This window comes from Asterias amurensis, chromosome 14 (genome assembly GCF_032118995.1).
Source record: "Asterias amurensis chromosome 14, ASM3211899v1".
Classification (NCBI taxonomy): Eukaryota; Metazoa; Echinodermata; class Asteroidea; order Forcipulatida; family Asteriidae; genus Asterias; species Asterias amurensis.
In genome coordinates this window covers 8843271-8865314 of record NC_092661.1, presented here as the reverse complement: position 1 = coordinate 8865314, position 22044 = coordinate 8843271, and the positions used below count along the sequence as shown (strand labels likewise).

The 22044-nt window shown below is 38.6% G+C and overlaps 1 protein-coding gene across 1 annotated transcript; it reads right to left on the bottom strand.

Moving 5' to 3' along the window:
- Positions 1 to 1004: 1004 nt before the first annotated feature.
- On the bottom strand, positions 1005 to 21928 carry LOC139947034 (uncharacterized). The gene is made up of 2 exons (XM_071944855.1): positions 21716 to 21928; positions 1005 to 9699 (listed from the first exon to the last, which is right to left on the bottom strand). The coding sequence occupies exons 1-2, from the start codon at positions 21776 to 21778 to the stop codon at positions 9448 to 9450; spliced, it is 315 nt and encodes a 104-aa protein (XP_071800956.1). The 5' UTR covers positions 21779 to 21928; the 3' UTR covers positions 1005 to 9447.
- Between the last annotated feature and the right edge of the window lie 116 nt (positions 21929 to 22044).

Below are 22044 nucleotides of genomic sequence, written 5' to 3'. Positions count from 1 at the left end.
TAATGCTTAGTGGCCTCATCTTTCCTGGGGTAAAAATACACTATAAGGGATTACTGATTGTACATAATAGAGATCAGTGTAAGGGAGCAGGAAAATCGATCGACGCATGCGCCAAACTGAAGTAGACTCCGTCGTGTAGAGATTGGGGACGCTATTTTGGTGAAACAACGTCCGGTCTGTACGACAACGGAGTGATGTCGTTTGTACACGTTGTATGGTGGGGGAGCCTTGTGATAGACTCGATTCAAGCCCCGTTCTCGTGCGAGAGATCCTAAAAAATCATATCCGACTTCAAAATGTAGCGATTGTGGTCCCGAGAATGGCCAGGCACAGGGGGCTAGGTTGGGGGATGCCAACATCGCAAAAGTTGTCTGATGTTTAGGCAATGAGACTGTAAATAAAAAGGACCCTCATGGGGACTGGGACTTGAATCAATTCTATATCACCATGCGGTCCACAACATCCAGGACGGGAGCACTCAAGCGTGAGAATACAGATTACTGTACTATGCTCTCTCCCGTCCTGTGTGCTCCGTGCCAAAAATCGAAAGCTCGCTAATTTCTCATTGGGGGGGGGGGGGGACACCGAATCTCCTGCGGACAGAATTCCCTGGGACACGCGATCAGTTAGGCCTATTAACCATTAGTCACTGGACCGCCCAACAGCCTATCGATATACTGTATGTGGTAGGAGGAAACCTTGCTAGCTTGTGTTTGTAGAAAAAAAAGGAACATCAAAAGAATCCTCGATAGTCATTATTAAGCTAATGAAGCTAATGATGGTGAAATAATTTAGCTCTTACCCCAACAAAACGCTCATTAGACAACACAAAGGAAACTGTATTAATTATTCATCATTCATGATAATAATTATTGTCGAAAACTCACGCCTTCGCATTTAATCAGTATAATCATTGAGTCAGATAAAAGCCTTGAAAAGCTATTGTGTCCATTTTATCCTTACAAACAAATATTCGCCATAAAAATTACCGTAGCCGTTTAACGAGAGACATTTATTGTTTTCATGCGAACTTGTACTTTTATACAAATATCAAGGTTCAAATTGTGCATAAAAATTAAGCTGTGGCTATCTTTTAAAATTTGAACTACGATTCCAGTAATTAACTGCAAGAATCTTGAAATATTAGTTTTCAGTAAACTCGGGCGGTGCAGGGACTAGAGGGTTAAAAAGAAATATGCGTGACGCAAGCCCCTAATGGTAATAGGAATGTTTCGAGCATGTATAAGATACTGAAGCAAATCTAACATGGCTTTATCTTTAATATTTTTTATCCCCGATGCAAATTTAACATCTCTTATATCATTGCGGTACCCGCTGCTAAAACATAGGATTCGAATTGCCTCTGTCTACCGGGCAACCTCGGTAGTCTAGTTGGTAAGACACTGCTCTAGAATTGCAAAGGCCGTGGGTTTGAATCCCACCCGAGTAACATACCTGTGACATTTTTTTCACAGGACTCGGGAAAGTACTGAGTATACAGTTCTAACATACATCGGTGTATGGGTAAAAACCATAATAGAATATTCTTTATCTCCATGCAAATTTAACATCTCTTATGGCTTGAAATACTCAACAGTAGAGGCAAATAATTGATCATGAAAGGACCTTCGTTTTTGTTTAGTAAACCAACTAATTTATTTACATTATTGAATTACCCTTCCGGCCGGGGTTTATAGTCTACTCCCGAAGCCGTTCACAAATCGACTGAAATAATTGATTGTGTTTCCATCCTGGGATTGAAAAATATAATAGGACATCACAATTAGGTAACAATGTAACAACAGGAGAGTGGAAAGAATGAGACATGGGTCTCGCCAATAATTCTACAACGAAATCGATTGAACTTGACTTCTGAAGAAGGAAAAGAGTAAGCAATAATATTGGATTCTAACAACTAATTAAAAAATTGCCTTAGATGTTCCATGCACCAGAAATGTGTATTGATTTGAACAGTGCTGTCATTTGGATTGTGATAGGGCCTATGTTAAAACATAAAGCGCCTGCAACGCTAAGAGTAGGCTTAGGGCACTGGACACTTTATAGTGTCTAGTACTTTTTACACAACGTCCACAAATTTACATTAAACTTTAAACAGTTTGAAGATAATGATAGAAGAAAGATTCCCGTAAAATATTACTTGCTGAGGTGCTGTAGTTTTGGAGAAATTGTTAGCACAAAAAAAAAAAAAAAAAAAAAAAAAGTGATGTAACGTTGTTTCACCAGTTTCTCAAAAACTACAGCACCTCAGCAAGTAATATTTTCAGGGAAGCATTCACTCACTATCATTTTCAAACTGAGGAAGTTAAGTCTAGATCTGTGGACAATATGTTTTGTGTTACAAAAAGTACCCAACTCCTTAAAGGCAGTGGACACTATTGGTAATTGTCAAAGACTAGCCTTCACAGTTGGTGTATCTCAACATATGCATAAATAAACCTGTGAAAATTTGAGCTCAATCGGTCATCGAACTTGCGAGATAATAATGAAAGAAAAAAACACCTATGTCACACGAAGTTGTGTGCGTTTAGATGGTTGATTTCGAGATCTCAAGTTCTAAACCTGAGGTCTCGAAATCAAATTCGTGGAAAATTACCTCTTTCTCGAAAACTAAGGCACTTCAGAGGGAGCCGTTTCTCACAATTTTTTGTACCATCAACCTCTCCCCATCTCGTCACCAAGAAAGGTTTTATGCTACAAATTATTTTGAGTAACTACCAATAGTGTCCACTGCCTTTAAACAAATTTTCCCCAAAATGTTGACAGGGGAAACCACCAAATTACCGAGAGTACTGTTGACTGTGAATGCAGTCCAACCGCCATGCAGTTGTAACTATAGATAGCTCTATCTAATTACAAACACGTAACTGACATAGAATGACTATGGCTATACACTTACAGTGAATCACACAAAAACACAGTCGTTTTTGTGCAATTCATAATCATAATACGTTAAACCATGTTTGTATGACATTGTTAAACCAAATTCCTGGTAGGTATATTAATAAGTGTCGGCTCCACTTCATTTTATGAGAAGTTTTGTCTTTTTTTTAGTACAACCATTTGCATGCACATAAAAGCAATTGAGCTGTAACATCGGCAGTTGAACAAAAGTACGTTGGTAATAAACATAAGCAGACTGACTGTGCAATGCCCATATAAAGAAGTTTAATTTAATATCTGTTGACAGACAAGCTTGCCAGGCATTTTCTTGATGCCAAGTATTTTTTCTTACATGGGGAAATCCCCCGGAACCTTGGATCTTTGCCACTTGATATAGATGATAGCAGATAAACCTGATAAGCTAGGCCGCTCAAATTCTCCAATCGTATAATGGAGGAAGTCAAGAAAAAAGGCTTTCTTCTTTTTTCATAAGAGGAGTAATTAACAAAAAAAAACGCTAATTGTGCCAATAAAACCATGGCAAGGTCACTTAACGCAGCCTTGTATGCTTGATGGTGCCAGCTGGCAGGCCTCACCGAAGCTTCCAAAGAGTTATTTACTGATGGGGTGAGGGGGTGAAGACTTTCTTTGACTTTTTGAATGTAGCAACTGAAGAGAACACTAAGGTCTTGTGTTTATCCTCTTTTTCAGTCAAGCATGTATTTAGTAAAGCAATGGGGATGCCATGAGTAACAGAATGTGTTCACTTGCCATCCTCCTTCCACCCTCCCCCATCCATGCCCCAATAATGCACCAATAAATCCTGTGTTGGGTGTATAGTGTGCCATGTTTTTCATGGTCCGCTTATCAGATAGTGTTTTATCTGCTTAGCATGAAATGCAGTAGGTTGGTTATCGTGGTAAATCATGTTTCCAATTTCCAACAAATCACACGAATAAACCATCTATAAATTTGATATTGGCCCTATTGGTAACACCATGTTCAACTTTACTTTGCAGAGTAAAGCCCGGTTCATACTTCCTGCGAATGCGAATGCAAGCGACTTTGACGTGAATTTGACGTTACACCCTCCTTTCGCAGCGATTATTCGCAAGGGAGGGTCAAACTGCTGCGAATTGTTCGTTGCGAATTTGTGACGTCAAGATTCGCTTCGCATTCGCATTCGCAGGAAGTATGAATCGGGCTTTAACCGAAAATAATTTTATCGGTTTGGGAGTTATTAGTATTTCTTATAACTGACATATTGTCATTTGATTTGTGGAACTTACTTCACGTGGCATTGCTCCCATCCACACCGGCGATCAAAGTTGCATTTCCCATTCAACAGTTAGGATCATCCTTGTTCCCAATGTGTTTGAGCAGTAGAGCGCCGCTGCTAAAACAAAGGAGCACCTGTGCAAAAGGTTGTGATCCGATTGCTATTAAATTTGTGCATTGTTGCCGCTACGCGGCGCTTTTATATGATATGTAATTTTTAAAATTCATTTTTTTCATATTGTTATACTTTTAAAATACATTAAATGACAAGGATCTATATGTCAGTTATATAAAACAAATATTGAGTGGCTTTAATTTGTAAAAATTGGACTGTAGCATTTCACTCGGCTTCCCCTCGTGCTCGTGAAATGGAACAGTCAAAATTTTACCTTGCGATACACTCTGAGCCACTCAATATTTGTATAATATTCACTTGGTGTTACGGCAAACCTTACGAGTCATACTTCATTGGCACTTCAAGGTAGTAGGCCTCCTATATCCCCAATCAGTTTAAAATGTAGCACAATTAACTAATCACCGCTCCCCTGGCAAAAGCATTCATTCCGATGCAATTAAGTGGTATCTAATTATTTGTCTTGACATTGGGCTGATGGTCACCGTAATTTTTTCAAATTTTCACTAATGTATTCGGTTCAAAGGTCACGTATTTGGATTTACCCTTCGATATAGGGAAAACTAACCGAAACTAGGTGCTTTCAGGTGCCATTAGTATCATCCATGTACTTGGCACGTACAATGGGGAAAATGAACCGAGTGTGATCGTGTGATCGACCGACGGGGTTGTGAGAATCATCTTGATGTTTTAAAGGCATTGGACAATTTTGGTATAACTGCCAAACACCAGTTTTTACTCACTAGGTGTATCATGCACACAAACAACAAATCTGTGAATAATTAGACTCACCCTGCATCGCAGTAGCAGTAGAATAATGAAAGAAACACCCTTGTTGCACAAATTCGTGTAATGCATAACTACTTCTGGTGTAATTGTTTTTACTATTTTGAGTGAGCAATAACCACTTTCCCAGAGGGAGCCGTTTACCACAATGTTTTGTATTATTATCAACAGCTCTCTATTGCTCGTTAATACTAAGTAAGTTCGTACGATAGAATTATTTCAAGTTGTTATCAATATTGTCCAGAGTGCCTTTAACCATTGAGTTTGGTGGAAATGACTTCATTTCAACTTGGCTCGGGGTGTCCTCATTTCAAACTTTCAGCGTCCTGATTACATTTTGTACATTTTTGCGTTCATTTTGGTCTTTCACTGAGCATGTTTTTTTCCAAGGACTTATCAAAATATGAGCTCAAAACACAAGTTAAGTAAAACTGGGTCTCAATTAAACCGTTGGTCTCCAATCTATACCAATAACCACAGACATACGGTTCAACCCACAGCTTGCGCCAGTCTAAATTAAACCCGTGAGGTTCTGTTCCAACAACATAACACTATCAGTTCCGCTATACTACTTCAAACACGTTTCGCTTCTGTGTTTTTCCATTTTTTATTAATTTAGTCGCGTGAAGGATGGTCTGCACCGACCATTTTCCAGCTGGTGGTCGTTAAGTTTTATTTCCATCCCCATGACCTTGGCTTTCGCAAACTCATTTTTCTCTCAAATATTATTATATCTCAATTATGACGGCATCGTTTGTACCATTGGAACAGCCAAGGCCTTGTAAACCTCTTAGTTTGGTTCACGAAGGCCGCTGGGATTATTATGAAACTCTGTGTGATGGAATGGGGTTTTTTTTGCCAATAGGCTTACATGCCATGGGTTCTTTCATCTGTCTTGTCGTGTGTGACATAGTCACATGGCTTTTAATAAGTCACGATTTTAGTTCTAATGGATACAAGAATCTTAACTGATTTTTCAATCCCATTCTTCCTTGCCATAATAGAACTACGTCGAAATGACTGCTGTATAGACCGTTCATGCTGCCAATATGATTATATATGACATGTTCCCTGTATCTAATTAACGCTCTTATTTGTTGCACCAAAATGTAACCAGACTATTGTTTCTCCCACAGTACAATGCGATGTACGCCCATGGACGGGCAGGTGTCCTTCCACATTAATTATTATGGCCTATATGTGACTCATGGGACCGGTTCGAAAAGAAGCGAAACTTCTTAAACTTCTGAAGGCGGGATTCTGCGTCAGTATGGGTTACTTCGAGACAGATTCCAGGTCACAATGACCAAGAAAGGGCCACTGGGGCACAGTTTCATTGCTCAGTTTGCGCTTACGATCACCATTCTCCACTTTTACTTTTGTTAGCGCCGAATTTAGTAATAGTAGGAGCTATGTACGAAGTGGAGTATGAATTACGCACACAAGCAAACATTCCCTGCTAAAACCAGTTGGAATAATTTATACGCTTGATGGCGTAGTAGTAGGCGCAGAATTCCTTGCTTCCGTATAAGCGCAGATTCTTTACTTACGATAAGCAGATCCATGTCATTGGGTCTGGGTCTCCTTGGACTCGGAACGAACCCGGATATATTTTTCGATTGCAGGCTTTCCAACAGATCCCAACGAGGGTTTAGAATTTCATATTATTTTGTTTTGCCATTTTAGTAAAACAAAAAGAACAGTGTCTGACTATACTCAGTTATAAATACAGTGCATAAATATTCATTTTATAAATGCAAATAGTGAAATTCCAAATACACAAAACCCACCACTTAAATAACTACTTTGTAAACAATCATGATTCATAAATGTAGTACTGTATTATGATTGTGCGCCAGTAGAGGCCTACCAGTACCTCTTTTTGTCATACCCACGTCACCATTCATCTCTTTTCAGTACAACAATACAAGAGTGGAAATTATTTTAAGTCTTCAATACTGCATTAGCATACCGTAACCTTTACAGGTAGGATCCTATGCGCATGTCCTTTACTAGGTAATCCAACGTCAAATTGCGGGATTTCGTGTCCAACCCACGCGTGAATCCCTGTCAAGGTTTTCAGAGCTGTTTGATCGAGTAATATAAGCCACAATACTTCGTACGGTCTATTAATACGATGAAAAAGCCTATAATAGCTATCTCTAGTTTTCCACCAGGGCCCAATTTCATAGAGCTGCTTAAGCAAAAAATTTGCTTAAGCACGAAAATAGCTTGCTTATTTTACACATGTTACTGGCAAAAATGTCATGCCATGTACATTGCTTGTGACTAATATTTAGCTGTTGATTACTTAGCATAACAATTGAGTGGAATCTTAGCCGGTAATCTGATTTTACAAAGCAAAGTTTTTTTTGCTTAAGCAATATTTTTTGCTTAAGCAGCTCTATGAAATTGGGCCCAGGCCTTCACAGTGGCTCTTTTTTCCCGACACTGCGGCTTTTGGCTTTGGGCTTTTGGTTCGGTCGTTGTATAGGCTCCGCTTGACTGTTTGGAACCCTGTACCGAAAACACATGTTTCAGAGTAGTAACCATAGGTACAGTATGAAAAACTAAGTTTTTAACATTAACGCGAAAAAACACTGTTCTAATTGTAAATAGGTAATGGCTTCAATGGAGATCATTCACTGAATCAGGGTGAAATTCATCAAAGCCAGTTAAAGCCATTGGTCACTTTCGGTAAACAGTATTGTCCAAAGGCCCACACTTCGTGTATCCCAACTTATATATAAAATAACAAACCTGTTAAAATTTAGGCTCAATCGGTCATCGGGGTCGGGAGAAAATAACGGGAAAACCCACCCTTGTTTCCCAACGTTTCGCCGTGCCATGACATGTGTTTAAAATAAATCCGTAATTCTCGCTATCGAGAATTGTTATTGTTTTAATGTTTTCTCAAAAAGTAAAGCATTTCATGGAATAATATTTCTAGATAAGTCTTTGACCATTACCTTCTGTAAACCCTGTAAATTATTTGTAAATCTGTGATTTGTTTTTGTCTGTACCGAAAGTGTATAATGGCTTTAAGATCTGCATGGAGACTGCAGTATCCCAAAAGTGTATCTACCTGGATAAACTGTACTATTATTATTGAAACATGTACATCAGATTTAATACTGTAAAAACAAAATAAACTTACTGAAACCTTGAAAACTGTATGAATTTTTGGATATCAATCTGTGACTTCATCAGCGTTCCTATCTTCATAAGATATTCATAAGCGTCATGTTAAATCGCAGACTAGATTCACAAAATGCATATTCATCATGAAACCCAAACAGATTATTGGTTAAACAATAATTTATACTCATTTGGCAACCGGTTCTTTGCTTAGTAATAGTTTTGGCAAATTTAGGAAATAAGTGTTACCATTACCATTCTATATACGATGAAATACAGAGTCATCATTTGAACATAATTGAGTCGATATCCGTTTTTTAATGAGTTTTACAGAGTTGTTTTAAGGCACTGGACACTATTGGTAATTACCTAAAATAATTGTTAGCTTAAAAACTCAACTGGTAACGAGTAATGGAGAGCTGTTGATAGAGTACATAAAACATTGTGAGAAACGGCTCCCTCTGAAGTAACGTATATTATTCGAGAAAGTGGTTATTTCTCACTTAAACATTATAAAAGACAGGCCCGAAGCCTTTTTATTAGGCATCTGAAAGCAGACACAAGCGTGTGCAACAAGGGTGTTTTTTCTTTCATTACTTTCTTGCAACCGTGATGACTAATTATTTTGAGTCAAAGTTTTCACAGATTTGTTATTTTATGCATTATGTTGAGACACACCAAGTGGGAATGCAGGTCTTTGACAATTATTACCAAACGTTTCCAGGGTCGATTTCTAAGTCCGAACTAAGGACGAGTCCCGGGCGCGAATTTTGTGTCCCCAAACGAAATTTCAATATTTTTTTTCCCCTGCTGCTGTGATTGGCTCTTTCCGTCAGATTACGTCATCATGAAATTGGCCTGCTTGTTTACCAAATCATTGCAATGTCGTTTGGAAAAGAAGAAAAAAATCGCGTCCCGGGGCTCTTTATATGAACTATTAAAAACTAAAGACGAGTAACTCATTCTTACATAGAGATAAGAATCTCCTAACTCTTTGTGAAATCCACCCCTGTGCCATTCAAAACATTGTTTTTTTTCCCACAGAATAAGGAAAGTACTGAGTTTTATACAGTGCTAACGCACAAAAAAATGGTTAAAACAAAAAAGCATTATTTATCCCCGATGCAAATTTAACACTTATATTATGTTAATCATGTTGTGTAAAAGAAAGTCAATCCGCTGTTCAAATGCGGTTGTCCAGGATTCCTGCCTCAAGCCAGGAGAGCTAGTGCCGCGTTCAAGACCAACATCACGGCACTGATGGTGAGTGTTCCGGCTCCGCTTGGTGTAGTGGGTTCAGGGGCGGGCGTTCTGCTGGCATCCGACGTGGACGTGGTTTTAGTGCTCGTTGTTGGGTCCAGCTCGGCAGTCGATCCGACAGCAGCGGTAGCGCTTGCTCCGGGTGTTGTTTCAGTCTCCGGCTCTGTTGTTGTTTCAGTCCCCGACTCTGTTGCTGTTGTTGTCTGTTATTGAGGAAGAATGGACACTAATAATGTTACACTTAAGAAATTAAATAGTGTATTGTTCAATATACTGTATCAGCGGAGTACCCTCTACGAGGCAATCGATTTTAGGGACACCACTCAAAATACATAATAATTGCTAGTTTGAAGGGTGTTTGTTGGGTGTTTGTTCGTTTGTTTATTTGCTTGCTTGTTTGTTTGTTTGTTTGTTTGTTTGTTTGTTTGTTTGTTTGTTTGTTTGTTTGTTTGTTTGTTTGTTTGTTTGTTTGTTTGTTTGTTTGTTTGTTTGTTTGTTTGTTTTGTTTTGTTTTGTTTTTTGTTTGTTTGTTTGTTTGTTTGTTTGTTTGTTTGTTTGTTTGTTTGTTTGTTTTGTTTTGTTTTGTTTTGTTTTGTTTTGTTTTGTTTTGTTTTGTTTTGTTTTGTTTTGTTTTGTTTTGTTTTGTTTTGTTTTGTTGTTTGTTTGTTTGTTTGTTTGTTTGTTTGTTTGTTTGTTTGTTTGTTTGTTTGTTTGTTTGTTTGTTTGTTTGTTTGTTTGTTTGTTTGTTTGTTTGTTTGTTTGTTTGTTTGTTTGTTTGTTTGTTTGTTTGTTTGTTTGTTTGTTTGTTTGTTTGTTTGTTTGTTTGTTTGTTTGTTTGTTTGTTTGTTTGTTTGTTTGTTTGTTTGTTTGTTTGTTTGTTTGTTTGTTTGTTTGTTTGTTTGTTTGTTTGTTTGTTTGTTTGTTTGTTTGTTTGTTTGTTTGTTTGTTTGTTTGTTTGTTTGTTTGTTTGTTTGTTTGTTTGTTTGTTTGTTTGTTTGTTTGTTTGTTTGTTTGTTTGTTTGTTTGTTTGTTTGTTTGTTTGTTTGTTTGTTTGTTTGTTTGTTTGTTTGTTTGTTTGTTGTTTGTTTGTTTGTTTGTTTGTTTGTTTGTTTGTTTGTTTGTTTGTTTGTTTGTTTGTTTGTTTGTTTGTTTGTTTGTTTGTTTGTTTGTTTGTTTGTTTGTTTGTTTGTTTGTTTGTTTGTTTGTTTGTTTGTTTGTTTGTTTGTTTGTTTGTTTGTTTGTTTGTTTGTTTGTTTGTTTGTTTGTTTGTTTGTTTGTTTGTTTGTTTGTTTGTTTGTTTGTTTGTTTGTTTGTTTGTTTGTTTGTTTGTTTGTTTGTTTGTTTGTTTGTTTGTTTGTTTGTTTGTTTGTTTGTTTGTTTGTTTGTTTGTTTGTTTGTTTGTTTGTTTGTTTGTTTGTTTGTTTGTTTGTTTGTTTGTTTGTTTGTTTGTTTGTTTGTTTGTTTGTTTGTTTGTTTGTTTGTTTGTTTGTTTGTTTGTTTGTTTGTTTGTTTGTTTGTTTGTTTGTTTGTTCAGAATTCATAACTTCCATAACACATCTTTCTCTATAATATTTGTACGAATTGGCGGCTACCGCTACGGCTATTGCTGTTGCTAAGGGTGTTGAATGTAGCCTTTTGTCAAGGCCTTCGAGGCTTGGAGAGCCGCGATCCCAAGCGACTGGAATGGGAGACCACGCAGTTACTCCACGACGAAGACCTTTCGCTGGGAAAGAATGCTGCCGAGTGAGCGTGTACACGTCCAAAAGAGAGCTTGTCATTTTTCTTGACAATTCGTACTGTGATGTCAGTATTTTGTCAGCCACCGTTGACAGGTCGACGCTAATCGTGCTTGTGATCGTTCCAGGACTACGCCAGCTGCGAATTCAATTGAACTTACATCAAAATTATACAGCAGTACAGAAGCACGCAGTTAGCAGACATAGACTGGAAAACCCAAATCAATTCAGTGTGGATATCAGTCACATACTAACAACTGTTATGGGGTTTGTTCAAGTGGAATGATCAGTACAAGTTTAGTTTCATAACCAGACATTGAAATGTCGTCTTCGGTACATTGATGGCAGACTTGGAAGATGTCAAGTTTAAGTGAGACCAATCGTGTTTGAAAGCACTGCAGCTGCGATACACATTGCCTGCGGTTCTTTATAATAATTTTGTAACCTCGAGAGAATTTGAATTCTGCAGCCGATTCACGAAACGCATATAGGATAAATCGATTAAGGGCGAGTAACCCTTCCTTACTTGGGTTCAATACGTCCTAACGTCTTCGGATACGGAACTGAACTCGTCCTAAGTCCTAAGATTAATCCTTCGACAGCTGTCATATAAAGCGGGTGGGTTCTTGGGAAATATTCGAGCACTCAATCACCGAGTCCGAATCTAAGTTCTCTTTAAAAAATGAGTCCTCATCCGTAGAGTCAGAGTTCAAGTTCCAACTAGTCTAACCATCGAGATAGTTCAAGGTCCAAGTCCTCCCATTCGAGTCCCAGTCCAAGCTCCAAGGAGTCCCCACCCGCCGAGTCAGAGTCGAAGTTCAAAGTCCTCCTCACTGAGGGTGGAATCCTAATTAAATTCCAAGCCCTCCCCGTGAGTCCATAGTTCCAAGTTCGTCGAGCCCGAATCAAGTTCCAAATCATCCCCGTCAAGTACAAGTCAAAATTACAAGTCCTCCCCATCGAGTCAGAGTCAAAGTAGCCGAAGTACCAAATTCCTCACATCGAGTGAGAGGGTCCAAGTTCCAAGACCCTCACATCGAGTGAGGGGGGGGGGGGGTTCAAGTTCCAAGGCCTTACATCAAGTGAGGGGGTCAAATTTCCAAATCCTCACATCGAGTAAGGGGGGGGGGGTCCAAGTTCCAAATTCCAAGTCCTCACATGGAGTGAGGGGGCGGGTCCATTCCAAGTACCAAGTCCTAACATTGAGTGGAGGGGGGGGGGTCCAAGTTCAAAGTACCAAGTCCTCACATCGAGGGGAGTCCAAGTTCCAAGTACACAGTTTCCCTGCCAAGTCAAAGTCCAAGTTCCAAGTCCTTTGCACCGAGTTCGAGTCAAAGTTTTAAGTCCTCCCGATCGGTTCTGAGTCTAAGTTCAAAGTTCAAAGTCCTCCCGTCCAGTCCGAGTCCAAGGTTCCAGATCACTTTGTGTGAAGTCAAGTTCGACGAGTCACGAATAAAGGTCGAGTCCGGGTTCGAAGCACGAATAACGGTTTGAAACACTGGGGAAAATAACCACCCCTTTAAATAAAAGCACTGATAAAGTGCACCCAACGAGACTGTTTTTGTTATTACACAGTTTGGTATGATGGAATCTTCACTATCGACAGAAGCAAGCCACAATGTCCCGCAGCCATTATAGCTTCCCTTGACATTTTACAAATTCCAGTCTTCAAGTGGATTTGATAAAATATAATAATAAATGACATGAAACAAAAATGCTACAATCGGATGATCCCTTGTGTCACCAGGGCAAGTATGCAGCGTTTTTATTTGTGATTATCCGTGACTATATGTATCATGCACATTGTGAAGGCTTATAACGCACGCAATAATATTTGATTTGAAAACGAGCCTGTCGTAAAAATCACATCTCAAAGGTACATGGACACTTTGGGTATTTACTCGTAATACTTGTTTGCATAAAAACTTACTTGGTATACACGAGCAATTGTATACAACATTGTGAGAAACGGATCCCTCTGAAGTAACGTAGTTTTTGAAGAACAGGTAATTTCTCATTCAAATAACTATTAATTAAAAGACTTCATTAGGCCTGAAGCCATTATAGGCGTCTGAAAGCACACACATTTTTGTGGAACAAGGGTGTTTTTTCTTTCATTATTCTCTTGCAACTTTGATGTCCAAAATGTTCGCAGGTTTGTTTATTTTAACATGCATAATGATGGGAAACACCAAGTGAGACCACTGGTCTTTGATAACTTTACTAAATTTGTCCAGTGCCTTTAAAGGCACTGTGCTCGTTTGGTAATTGTCAAAGACCAGACTGAGTGTTCTCACTTGGTGTATCCCAACATAAGCATAAAATAACAAGCCTGTGAAAATTTGGGCTCAATTGGTCATCAAAGTTGCGAGAAAAAGATGAAAGAAAAACACCCTTGTTGGACGAATTTGTGTGCTTTCAGTTTAGGAATAAAAGACTTCTAGCTAGAAGTCTTTTATTATTTTAGTGAGAAATTACCTCTTTCTCAAAAACTACGTTACTTCAGAGGAGTCGTTTCCCACAATGTTTTATACTATCAATAGCTCTCCAATGCTCGTTACCAAGTCAGTTTTTAAGTTAATATTTGTTTTGAGTAATTACCAAACGTGCACCTTCCCTTTAAGCTTTGCTGAAAGCACCGGTGGAAGCTGTAAAGTTATCAAGCAGCTTCTCATCTCTGGGAGAGAAATTATGATGCCGCTTTTTTAATTCTATTCACCTCGAAATAGACAATAATAGGTTTTCTTTGAGAGCGAGGTTGTCAGATAGACAACATTGGGTGTTGTTGATTCAACTATGAAATTGTTAATAACACTAAAATCTATCAACTTGGCTCAAATCTATGGGCGGCCAAAGGGGCCAAAAGCTAAATGAAATAAAAACTATATTTTTGAAAACTAACATAAAAAACGAAAATCAAAGAATAATTCGGACCTAGCATCTTTCTTAAATAATGTTAACATTGCGAAACTGTTGGAAGGACGTGTTTTATTTCCAAATAATTATGTTTTCCCCATGACGAGAAGTTGCGTTTCATTAACCTTGGGTGGATATGTTCCCTCTGGCCACATATTGTTTTAATCATCGGGGTGAGTGGAGGGGGGGGGGGTGCTAGTACCTTGAGTATTTTTTATTTATTTAAACCATAGAGGAAGGAACCTCCATGTTTAGACCTACTTCAGATACTCAAACTAAAACATATGTCAGTAACCAATGCCATTAGTTCCACATTCATATTAACTACAACCACTCAGTCGGTAAATTCTCATAATATTATTGCAATTGACCTTGTACAAGACTATTGTCGCGACTAATGTAGACTTGATTCAAGTCCACGTGAGAGGTCCATTGCATATTGCGCCACAGCAAACAAGCCGACAGCATGCAGTGGTCCCGTGCAGGTTGGGGAATACAGTGCATCACAAAATACATTTTCTGGCGATGGCACGGGATTGGGACTTGAGTCAAGTCTATGACTCATGGTACCTGTATGTCCCACCTATTAAAGGGAATATGGCGTCATGATCAAATGTATTTTCCTTCCTCCATGATCAAAACAGGCCAGTGACAAAAACATATATTAGGGCCTACCATTAATTTTATGACTGGTCCTGCTAATGATTGTAGGTACTCTTCCTTAAGTTCTGAGCACGGCCCAAGAGTCAGATGGGACAACAAAATACAAAGCGCAGTTTTTGTCAACCACTATAGTCAATATTCCATGGTTACATTAGACTTGTGGACAAGTCGTTAAAGGTCGTCGCGGGATTGCATTCCGACTCGTTTCGCGATCTCTCGCGACACCGGTGGTATTCTCGCGAGACATGCTGGCCCCGCGAGACTTCTGCTCTCACGATAACGGTCCCATTACTTAAAGGAACACGTTGCCTTGGATCGGTCGAGTTGGTGTTCGAAAAGCGTTCTGTAACCGTTTGTTATAAAATGTATATGGTTAGAAAGATATTGTAAAAGTAGAATACAATGATCTACACAAATATGCCTCGAAATTGCGTGGTTTTCTTTTTACCCTGTCGACTAACACGGTCGGCCATTTATGGGAGTCAAAATTTTGACTCCCATAAAATTAATGGCCGACCGTGATAGTTCGCGACGTAAAAGGAAAACCGTGCAATTTCGAGTGATACTTGTGTGGATCATTATATTCTACCTTTAAAACATCTTTCTAACCATATGCATTTCATAACAAACGGTTTCAAACGCTTTTAATATACCAACTCGTCCGATCCAAGACAACGTGTTCCTTTAATGGGAAGTAGAAAGTCAGCAATCAGCAGTTCGCGCGCGAGAGCGGTGATCTCGCGAGAGCATGCAGTATTCGCTTGCGGAAACCTGCATCATAACGCCATCATTACAACTCGACTATCTAACCGCGACAGACCATAAACGACTTGTTCACAAGTCTATGGTTACCTACCATGCAATACATCCTGGGTACCAGGCAGTGTCGCCCAGAAAGTCGGCTTTGTCCCACGCTATCGAACTTGACCGTCACCGTGGTTATTTGATTAGCGCGCATTCTTTTAACGTACGATACGGTGTTCTAGTGTAATAATTTATACGTGCAACAACACTCAAAGACATTGTTGACTTAATTTTGAGAAAATAATAATTGGCTTATAGGTCGTGGTGGCTACGTACTCGAACTTGTATGCACTGGAGAGTTCATTCGGCTCAATTGCACACTGCCTTGGCAACAGCAGTAACTTAGCGGACGTCATTGTAAATGCTTGGATGCTAACATAACGGGAACAAGTTTAAGGAGCTTGAGACATAAAGGGATTTGGTTTAGAAAACTGTATTACGGTGGTTAAGTTCTTTGAAGTTGTAGAACCAGCTTTTGTTTTTTCTGTGATACTATTACTATATTCAAGCATCGTTTGAACCCATCAAGCGAATCGAAATTAATACCCGCACCTTTATTGCATTTTAAAGTGCATTTATACGTTTTGTAATTACTCTTAAAATTAACATTTAGTAGAAAGAAAGACCTTGTGCTTTCCAGTGCCTTTCTGGCAGGCAAAACATTGTCGCATGTGAAGTTGTATCGTGTCATAATGTCAGTACGTAGCAGTAGGTGAATTGGTGCACGCACATGATAATACCATTCGTGTGTTAAAATGCGCTCAAACCAAATAACCACGGTGAATTAATATATTTGCATTTGCAGAATTATTTTATGCTCAATCTACAACTCTAGAAACGACAGTAATTTAGCGGAAGCCATTATTTACGATGTGTTATGAATGCTTTCATGTTCACATAATGGGAACATGTTTGACAAACGTTAATTGACAAAGAGATTTGGTTTTTAGAAAATGTTCTCTTAAAGCCATTATACACTTTCGGTAAACAGTATTGTCCAAGTCCCACACTTCGTGTATCCCAACTTATATATAAAATAACAATCCTGTGGAAATTTAGGCTCAATCGGACATCGGAGTCGGGAGAAAATAACGGGAAAACCCACTCCTGTTTTCGCGCGTTTCGCCGTGTCATGACATGTGTTTATAACAAATCCGTAATTCTCGTTAACGAGAATTTATATTGTTTTACCGTTTTCTCAAAAAGTAAAGCATTTCATGGACTAATATTTCAAGAGCAGTCTTTCACCATTACCTTCTGTAAACCCTGTAAATTATTTGTAAATCTGTGATTTTTTTTTTTCTGTACCGAAAGGGTCCAATGGCTTTAATTATATAAAATGGCCCCTGTTAGTTTAGCTTCTTTGTTTAGTTGTTGAACCAGTAATATAATGCTCCGTGATATTCTTACTATTCAAGCATCGTTAAAACGTAAGCCCTATCAAGCGCATCGAAATTGACCCGGACCTTTATGGTAGTTTAAAGGGAATTTACACGGTAATCACTCAGAAAGAATCATGGCACTGTGCATTATAGACCATGGCCTTTCGAAATACAACACTGGTCAGTGGGAGTTTTGCATCACTCTTTGTTACGTACGACCAACTCATCAAGGTTGAAAGTCGGTATGCACGGCAGACTGATAAAACAATGGAATTACCAAAACAATTAAAGTAGGGGAAATTAAAAAAAAATTGTAGAAAAGGGACCTTGTACGTTCCATGGTCGTTCTGCAGGCGAAATACTACACTGGTTATGCTGCAAGTTGTACATTTGGTGTCCTAATTTCCAGATAAATTCAAGAGTTCTTAAAGGCAATGGACACTTTCGGTAAACAGTATTGTCCAAGGCCCACACTTTGTGTATCACAACTTATACATAAAACAACAAACCTGTGAAAATTTAGGCTCAATCGGTCATCGGAGTCGGGAGAAAATAAGGGGAAACCCACCCTTGTTTCCGCACGTTTCGCCGTGTCCCTATTCTCGTTGTCGAGAATTGATAATTGTTTTAATGTTTTCGCAAAAAGTAAAGCATTTCATGGAATGATATTTCAAGAGAAGTCTTTTACCATTACTTTCTGTAAACCCTGTAAGTTATTTGTAAATCTGTGAACTTTTATTTTTTTTCTGTTCCAAAAGTGTACAGTAGCTTTTAATATCAAGTTATAAACCACAACAAAAATGACAAGATAAGATATTAATAGTTTCCGGCTATAAACATTATAGGTCTATACAAATAAAGCACCGTACAGATTTAGAGAAAGTTGGTCAAAAAATGATAAACATTATGGGACTATTAGCCTATACACTGAGTTAATTTTCATTAAAAAAAAATGTAAGGCGATATGCTCTCTCTAAAACCAAGTTTTAAACCACAAGGAAAATGACTGGATACCCTTCAGAAAATGTCCGGCTAAAAAAAATTAACGAATTATTAATTTTGAGTCATACATGTAACAGCTGAATAAGGTTCGAGAAATGCCCTTTTTGATATCAAAAGAAGTTGATAAAACTCATCGGCATGTACAATGTTGCAATCTCCGTAGGGCGTTATGCTTCTCTAATTGTTGTTTTTAAAAAAAATGTGCCTGTAGTTCAGGATAATTGTGGCTGTTTTATTTAGTAGACAATTAATGCTTTCACGGATCATGGTCCGTTGAAAGCTCAGAGTACGGTAAAGTACGGCAGCTTGAACATAATTTATATCCCATCTGACTGTGCTCTTTGTGCTCGGTTCCCTAGGTTACAGTATCAAGCGAATTGAACAACAAACTGCCGTATGATGTTTAAAGGCAGTGAACACTATTGGTAGTTACTCAAAATAATTATTATCATAAAACCTTACTTGGTAACGAGTAATATGGACCTGTTGATAGTATAAAACATTGTGAGAAACGGCTCCCTCTTAAGTAACTTAGTTTTCGAGAAAGAAGAAATTTTCCAGGAGTTTGAATTCGAGACCTCAGAACTTAGATTTGAGGTCTCGAAATAAAGTATCTGAAAGCACACAATGTCGTGTGAGAAGGGCTTTATTCTTCCATTATTCTCTCGCAACTTCGACGACCAATTGAGTTCATATTTTCACAGGTTTGTTATTTTATGCATATGTTGAGATACACCAAGTGAGAGGACCGGTTTTTGAAAGGTGCCCAGTGTCTTTAATGATGACTCACTGTGCACACATAAACAAGGTAACAGAGTAAAAACAGCCACACATTCACATTGCGTTCTGCTGGCATTAGTAGATCATACCCATCAATCATTAGAGGTAGGCATATTTCCCTCGAATCAACTAAAAAACCACAGCAGATGGTATCAAAATGCAGACAGTAGGAGGAATACGAATGTTTTCTCCTGACGCGATATGTACTCCCTTTGTTTCCAACATTCTATTACCACACTTAACATTAATTTCTTTCGTCCAATTTTGACGGTTCATATTATTTTTTATTTTAAAGGTTCATGATTTGTCGGAATTTTTGTGTATGCAGTAGTGGATGGACCATAATTATCATGCTCACCATTACCTCGGTCGTTATTTGTACTCAATTGGAGGCCCATAACGAATTAATTGCAACAAAAAATAAATTGTAATAATCGGTTTTGTTACACTGTTTTGAATATAGGGGGGGGGTCTCTACTCGATACGAGCTTCAAGTTGCTTTGATGAGACCCCCTCCCCCCCTCCCACCACCACTTAATCACAAGCTTATATTTCGTCCTCAACCATGTATTGATTGAAATAAAGATCTACACTTATAAGGACGTTCATATATCCATGTTTCAATTGCTAAAATAGACCGTATTTACGGTGTGGCCATCTTGTTTTTACTCCATTCCAGCTCATTGTAACCAAACTCAGGTTGACGAAACAATAGTCTGGTGCACGTTTATGCGCAATGAATTCATTTCTGTTATTCGAAACAGGGAAACCAAGATGGTGACAGCGTGATAAAGGTCGATAGAAATAAAGAGCAGTCTTCAATCTTGCAGCATTTAGTAAACACATTCCCCGCGGTAAATCCATGATCGTTCAGTTTGAGCTATTTTGCAGATTCAATTTCATAACAACAATCACAATACGAAACCGATGAAAACGCCCCATGAATGGAAATAATATCCACGTCATCGTTTCATATTGCAGTTTCATTAAGGAAGTTCCGCGCCCAACAGTTTACGGTGGCTTTAAAGGGACTTTATGGAGCTGCTAAAGCAGATAATTATGCAAACACCTTTCTTCTAGGCAACATTTAAGCAAGATACCCGCTACACGTTTTACATGTGACATGGTACTTTGGCCGGTAAGTATTCTGGTAAGCATGATACTTCTTCCGATACGAGTACATGTGAGTGATTTTGTTGTGCTTGGCAACTTTTTTGTGAAAATGAAATTTGGCACAGGTCAGTTTTCACGACTTTGGCCGAAAATGGAAAAATACAATGCTTCGCTCTTGCTAATCAACTCCACACATGCGTATACACTCTAAAAACTCCCGGTTCAGAATTGACCCGGATTTGGGTCCCAGGGGGGCAGACCCATTTCTGGGTCTGTTTGACCCGGAATATGTGTAAATGTGACCCGGAATCCGTGTCATTGTGACCAAAAATGTTGGTTATAAGCGGGGATATTGACTCGGACTCCGGGACTCATTGGCACGGGTCTGGCCCCCTGGGACCCAAATCCGGGTCAATTCTGACCCGGGAGTTTTTAGATCTCAAGAAGACGATCAGAGCATACTGAACCACCCAAACTATTTGGCTTAATGGTACTTTTGGTTACTTCTTTTCTGTTAGCATAATTGTACTATGCTTAGCTACTGTTTGGAATGTTCATGCAACTCTATAAAACAGTTAGCCCTGCTGCTGGGAGAAAAAAAAACAAATGAAATATGCAGCAACAACATTAGGCCTACATCACATAATTTGAAGAGGGAAACTCCATTACTATTAAATTTTAAAACAAACCTCATCAGCCCCGCCTCCACTCCCACTTAAAAAACCGAAACAGCACATAATTTGAAGAGGAAAACTCCATTACTATTAAATTTTAAAACAAACCTCATCAGCCCCGCCTCCACTCCCACTTAAAAAACCGAAACAAGGAATCTATAAACCCCCCAAAAAGTCAAAGCTATTTTCATAACGTAGCGATATTATTTCCTCATGTTTTCCGTTGAGCTCTACCATAATGTAAAGATAACAGATATATAGGCTATAAGCTACCGATAATGCAAAGATTATAAACACTCGATCGTCTTAAAGGCACTGGACACTATTGGTAATTGTCAGAGACAAGTCTTCGCACTTGATGTACCTGAAGACATGGATAAAATAACGAAACTGTGAAAATTTGAGCTCAATCAGTCGTCGAAGTTGCGAGATAATAACTAAAGAAATAAAACACCCTTGTCACACGAAGTTGTGTGCTTTCAGATGCTTAATTTTAAATTCTAAATCTGAGGTTTTAAAATCAAATTCGTGTAAAATTACTCCTTTCTCGAAAACTGCGTTACTTCAGAGGGAGCCGTTTCTCACAATGTTTTATACTATCAAAAGATCCCCATTACTCGTTACCAAGTAAAGTTTTATTTTAATAATTATTTTGAGTAATTACCAATAGTGTCCACTGCCTTTAAGTTGGCAAATATGGGTAATATTGATCAAAATAATTGTTAGCAAAAAAACTTATTGTTAGCGATCAATGGAGAGATGTCCTGACGCCACAAGACCATTGCACTGGGCACTATTGCTAATTGTCAAAGACGTATTTTGGTGTATCCCAACATGTGCCTAAAGTAACAAGCCTGTGAAAATTTGGGCTCAATTGAAGTTGCAAGAAAATGATGAAAGGAAAAGCACCCTTGTACAAAATAATGTGCTTTCATATAGGAATAACAGGCTTCTGGCCAGAAGTATTTCATTATTTAGCGAGACATTACCTGTTTCTAAAAAACTACGTTACTTAAGAGGGAGCCGTTTCACACAATGTTGTATTCTAGTCAACAGCTCTCGGTCCGTTGCATGTTACCAAGTAAGGTGCTATGTTCATATATATTTTTAGTAATTACCAAAATTCGTGAGTGTTTCTATAAAACTTACCGCCATGGCTATTCCAACAATAAGGAGCACAACGGCTAAGGCGAGATACAGTGACCTACTCATGGTGAGCGATGATAGTTGTCTTTAGCTTCGAAGATGGTCGGGTTCAAATCAACAAAAATAGGCAGCGTGTTACAAAATTTAGTCCCAACTGCTTTCCGCTCGTCTGCCGCCCACGGTATTTGATGACTTGTGTTGACGCGAGCAGATAATAATAGTCTCGTGATTGCTCTACAGAAGCTACGATGTAGACTTGTGGACAAGTCGTTAAAAACTGTCGCGGTGATAGCGTTCCGACTCTCTCCGTGATTCCCGCGACACTAGCAATA